The sequence below is a fragment of the Vulpes vulpes genome, unplaced genomic scaffold (assembly GCF_048418805.1).
Source record: "Vulpes vulpes isolate BD-2025 unplaced genomic scaffold, VulVul3 u000000677, whole genome shotgun sequence".
NCBI classification, from domain to species: domain Eukaryota; kingdom Metazoa; phylum Chordata; class Mammalia; order Carnivora; family Canidae; genus Vulpes; species Vulpes vulpes.
Window position 1 is genome coordinate 366,438 of NW_027325813.1, and position 5,346 is coordinate 371,783.

General features: G+C 61.6%; 1 protein-coding gene across 1 annotated transcript; it reads right to left on the reverse strand.

Moving 5' to 3' along the window:
* Window positions 1–799: 799 nt before the first annotated feature.
* LOC140597512 (DNA dC->dU-editing enzyme APOBEC-3A-like) lies at window positions 800–4,811 on the reverse strand. Its single transcript, XM_072746236.1, has 5 exons — window positions 4,685–4,811; window positions 3,594–3,738; window positions 1,982–2,249; window positions 1,448–1,563; window positions 800–1,212 (listed from the first exon to the last, which is right to left on the reverse strand). The coding sequence occupies exons 1-5, from the start codon at window positions 4,711–4,713 to the stop codon at window positions 1,177–1,179; spliced, it is 594 nt and encodes a 197-aa protein (XP_072602337.1). The 5' UTR covers window positions 4,714–4,811; the 3' UTR covers window positions 800–1,176.
* Between the last annotated feature and the right edge of the window lie 535 nt (window positions 4,812–5,346).

The window sequence follows — 5,346 nt, forward strand, 5'->3', positions numbered from 1 at the left end:
ATTTAGGCCTGACTCTCTGTCCCTCCGGATCTCAACCTACAGGGTGTCTCTCCCAGCCCCTTACATTCTCCGTGTGCGGCTGGTGCTCCCTTGAGGCCCTGACAGGGGAGGAATCTGGGAGGGGGGCCCCCCCGGGACTGTCCTGTGATCTAGGAGGGACTTGTGCAGGCTCACCAGCTGCCAGGGCTCCACTTGGGGGGGCGGGTGGAGTCCACAGAGGCCAACGGGAGGGTGATGGCCGGCCTGTGGGGGGTCCTGCCCGGGTACCTGTCCCTTGGACTCTGTCTGGGTGCCCTGTGTCAGGAGGGGTAGAGCTCAGCTTCTGTGCAGGGAAGTCCTTCCCTCTGGCTCCCTCCAGGGTAGGGCACTACGGTGGGGGGGGGGGGGCTGGACTCCCCCCGCCCCTCTGCCCTGCCTCCACCCAATATGGAGACTCATTTTGCTTTAAGATTTCATTTATTAATTCATCAGAGAGAGAGGCAGAGACACAGGCTCCATGCAGGGAGCCCGATGGGAGACTCGATCCCGCGTCTCCAGGATCAGGCCTGGACTGAAGGTGGCGCTAAACCGCTGAGCCACCTGGGCTGCCCAGACGCCTTTCTATTCTCTTACAAGGTGCCTGCATTCCCACCATTGCTGCTGACAATAGGATAGGCTGGCAGTGGGGAGGTTTCTATTTCAAATCCCCCCACCCCCCACCCCCTACCGCTAGGCTTAGTGATTGTGACTTGCAATAGAGGGAATTCGTGTGACACTTCCCTCCTTGAGGGCCCACTACACACTGAGAGGCATTTGCAGGTTTGCAAGGGGTTGCAAGCCTTTATTTAGCTCTCTGGACATCGTGACACATTTACAGAGAAACAGTTGGTAGAAGATCCTTAATATTTCCCTGCATGGCTCTGCATCGAAAATCAATTAAAGTAATTACTTCTCTAAAAATTGAAAACTCCTCCGCGGCGTTGACTATAATCTTAATGATGTATGTTTGGAACCTAGGACAGATTTTTCAATGAAAGGAAATCTACTCAGATTTTTTTTTTTTTAAAGACACTTTCTTCTGGGCTCATTGCCTTAAGCTGGTTTCCTCGGGTCAAGCTGAAGATGTTGGTGGAGGGCAAGTGGGCATTTCCTGGGAGGAAGTGTTTCCTTCTGCTGTTCACAGACGCCTCCTGAGGTCTATAGGCAGACTGAGGTCCATCCTTCAGGCTCCTTCTGCAGGTGGAGACAGGGGGGCAGAGGGGAGGTGCGACAGCCACAGGGATGGGGAAGGGAGGGGGCACCTGGAGGTGAGGGTCAGAGGAGTGTGGCCAGGGCGGGCAGGAGTGGAGCTGGCGCCCGGGAGGGAGCAGGTGACCCCGGGGAGGCTGTGAGAGGGGCCGGGAAAGACCAGGGAGACGAGAGGAGGGAGAAGGGCAGCGGAGGCAGCAGGAGGGAGGGAGGACCTCACCTGGAGAATGGCCCGAAGTTGCTGAGACAATTGCTGACTCCTCCTGTCCAGATCAGCCCAGGGCTGGAAGGGTGTCTCCTGGTGGTCCACGAAGGTCTGCCAGCAGTACTCAAAGTCTGCATGGAGGCGGGGGACGGAGGTGAGCTGGGCTCTGGGGAGGGCCAGGGGCCTCAGGGTGTCTGATCTCCGGGACAGGCTGAGCCCCTCGCCACTGCACATCTGCTGTGTCCCCTCCCCGGGGCTCCCCTCACCCCGCGGGACTCTTTCTTCAGCCTGGAACCTCAGCCACCTGACTTGTCTCCTTTCTAGAGTCTCCGTGGCACGGCCACCCACGATTCTCCCTCCCCTTCTGGACACCGGTCGCCCCTGACCTGCAGGCCCATGGCCCTCCTGTCCTGTGCCCTGCGGGCTCTGCCCCCCACCCCCGCAGGCAGCCAGCAGGGGCCACCGCCAAGGATACTACTCCTGCCCACCCCTCTGTAGCCTCCCCAGGCCTCTCCCTGCCCACCGTCCCCCCAGGAGGCCCACGCTGACCTCTGAAGGTCATGATGGAGATGTGGACCCCAGCGTCGTACAGTCTGCGCAGCCCCTTCACATAGGGTCCCATGGTGTAGATGCGGGAGGCCAAGATGCTCAGGCTCACGTGTCTGTTCTTGGCCAGAAACCGAATAATCTCCTCGGCACATTTTTCGCAGGGGGTCCAGGAGAGAAAGCACGTGACCTTGTAGCTGAGCTTCTGGTCCAGGTTCCTGGAGTGGATGTGCTCCAGGAGGAACAACTCGGCATGTTGTCCCCTGCCACCCTGACACAGAAGAGGCATGGAAGGGTTCCTGCATTGGCAGTCAATATGGGGGGCGGGTGGGGGCGGGAGGTCCTGGCCTCAGGGAGGCCCCGCTCAGGTCCTGACCCTGGGATGTCAACGCACTATTCCCAGGATCCAGGGTCACCAGGACGGGTGGACAAGCACAGGAGGGCAATTTCCCAGGGGCCTGGTGGGCGGTGCTCAGGACCCCCATTCTGCCTCTGCTCACTATGGCTCCGCACCTGCCTGTACCTGACGGGTGTCCCTTCAGGTGCTTGCGGTCCCACTGATCAGGGGTTTGCAGGATTTCTGGCTTTTACACCACCGCATTCAAATATGATCCAACTTGACTACTGAGTTCCAGGAGCCCCGCTAAGTTTGTGCCCAAGGGAAGGGCCTTCGGGACCCTCACGACTGGGGCCCTGCAGGCAGAGGCAGCAGAGCCACAGACAAGGGAGAGAGGAGGCCAGGTGAGCACCCAGGTCAGTGGCCTGATGCCGTGGGAGTGGGTGCTTCCTCCAGGGAGGGGTCCAGCCCTGTCTGCATCCACCCACTCACCCACTCCACGCGGGTGTCGCTACCTCCACGAGCCCCAGCGCCCAGCCCACGGCAGATGCACAAGGGCTCGCTGGGGGGGGGGGGGGGGGCAGGGCTGGGCAGGGGCGCCCGGGGGGAGGTGCCTGGCTCATGGGATGAATGTCACTGTCGGGGTCATAGGACTGGGACATGAGTCCAACCAGTCCAGGGGAGGGATTGTCTAGCAAGGACCCGGCGCAAGTCAGGTGAGCGGTAGCAGTGCAGAGATCTGGGTGGAGTGTGATGGGGACACGGGGACCGAATGGACATTCGGGGGGATGCTGGTGTGGGCAGCAGTGCCTTGGCAGGATCCCCAAGAGTGGGCGAGGGTCCCTCCAGTTCCTCTCGCTTGTGGCCAGGGGGAGCGTCGAGAGCCCACACAACTCGGGCTCTCTGGCCAGGGGCTGCCCCGGGGAAGGGGCCAGGGAAAGCTGACCCCTGGCCTGGAAGCCTTCTCCTCTGTCCTAACCCTTCCTCGGAGGCACAGCAGAAGGGGAGAGGCTGAGCCCGGGGCGTCGGGTGACAGGGATTGACGGTGCCAGGCCTTGGGACACTGGGACTGCTTCCCGATGTGTGGCCCCAAGCCAGTGACCACCACAGAAACGGTCCCCACCTGACTCCAGGCCGCGGTGTGGCTGCTGGGCCGGGACCAAGCCTGAGAGGTGCGTGGATCCAACCCCACACCTCATGTCCACCCAGAACCTTCTACCCCCTGATGGTCCCAGTATTGGGAGGCCCTGCACACTGCAGTCAGCCTGGGCCAGTCACCTCATTTTGAACGATGTCCTTATCCTGGTCCAGAGGGACCCCGGAGCTGCCATCGCTGAGCTCCACTTGGTAGCAGAGGTAGGTCTTGGATGGGTTATGATCATTCCGGAAGTTCTGGGTGAAGGTGTTCTCATCCAGTAGGTGTCTGTGGACACAGGAGTGGGGGAGAAGCTCAAAGACTCGGGGCTCCCTTTAGGGTATTGAGCATCATCTTGCTGATGTATGTTTGGAGTAGAAGAGAGATTTTACATAAAACGTACAGATACTTTGGGGTGCCTGGGTGGCTCAAGGTTGAGCGTCTGCCTTCAGCTCTGGGCGTGATCCCAGGGTCCTGGGATCGAGTCCTGCTTTGGGCTCCCCCCAGAAAGCCTGCCTCTCTCTCTCTCTCTGCCTGTGTGTCTGCCCCCCACCCCCGTGTCCCTCATGAAGAAATAAATAACATCTTAAGAAAAAACCCAAAGAACAGCTAGTTTGATCTTTAGAACGCTAAAGTATTACTTATGAGCTCATTGCGTTTTGCCGGATTCTTTGGATCCTCAGCGCACGCCCTTTACCCCGGCGTCCCACATGCTGGCCAGACCCACAGAGGACAGGCTTCCACTCGCTTGCTGGTGCCACCCCGTCTCCCTCTGCGACCCCTTCCGAGGGCCCCCGGGGAGGCCAGGCCAGTCCTCTGCCCGCTGCCCCGCAGGAGGCACAGCAGAAGGGGAGAGGCTGAGCCCGGGGCGTCGGGTGACAGGGATTGACGGTGCCTGGGCAATGGTCCCGAGTGGGCATGTGTCGGGCCCCGAAACAGCGTGTGGCTCGGGCTGGCCTTGATGTCAAGGGGGGAATCCCCAGGGTGTCCCTCCACCACAGGGAGACCTCAGGCGCTCAGACCTCGCCTGGGCCTCTCCCTCTCCCCGGGCAGGCTGGCATCCCATGTCCTCGTCTCACCAGCCCATCCCCGTCCTGCCGACCCTCTCCCTGCAGGAGGGAGGCAAAGACGTGGAGGAGCCCTGGGGTCCAGGAGGAGCCCCTGGGGGTGGCGGTGCCCCATCAGGCCGCCCTGGGCAGGGGCTCAGCAGCAGGTGATGCAGGAGGCGGGGTACCTGTCCCAGTCCTCTGGGCCAGCCTCCATGTCCGCGGCCCTTCACCGCCTCTGGCTCTGTGTCGGCTGCTCCTCCAGCTGGTCGCACCTGTGCTCTCCCGTCGGGGTGCTCCCCGCGGACCCAGGAGCCTTATATACCATCAGCGCTCCTGGAAGCTGCTGAGCTGGCATTACCGCGCCACACCCCTTCTCGACTCGGGCTACTCATGCCACCCTCATGGGTGTCGACATAGGAGGAAGTTGTCTGGGAAGTGTCCTACCCGAAGTCCCCAGGGTCAGGTTTTGGTTTCTCTGCTCTGACGGAGGCCCTACCTGGAAGCCTCAAGGAGTGACCAAGGGCAGATGAGGTCCGAGGAGGGTGCGGTCCCTCTCAGATTGAGGGACCAGCAAGGCGGGAGGCCTTGGGACCTGGACAGGCGTCGGGACCCTGGAGGGCGGCCCGGGCACAGACACAGCCCCAGAGGGCAGGCTCCTGGGCTCCTGGGTGGTGTCCCCACCCCGCTCCCCAGGAGTCTCCCTTAGCAGCCAGCAGGGCCTTGGCCTGACCTGGGCTCCCCGGGGCCCTCAGGGTGAGACACCTGTGCACCTGCACACAACCTTGTCCCGGGATGGCCGGAGCGTCTGGTCTGAGAAACGGCAGCCGGACCTTCCTCCCGGGTCCTC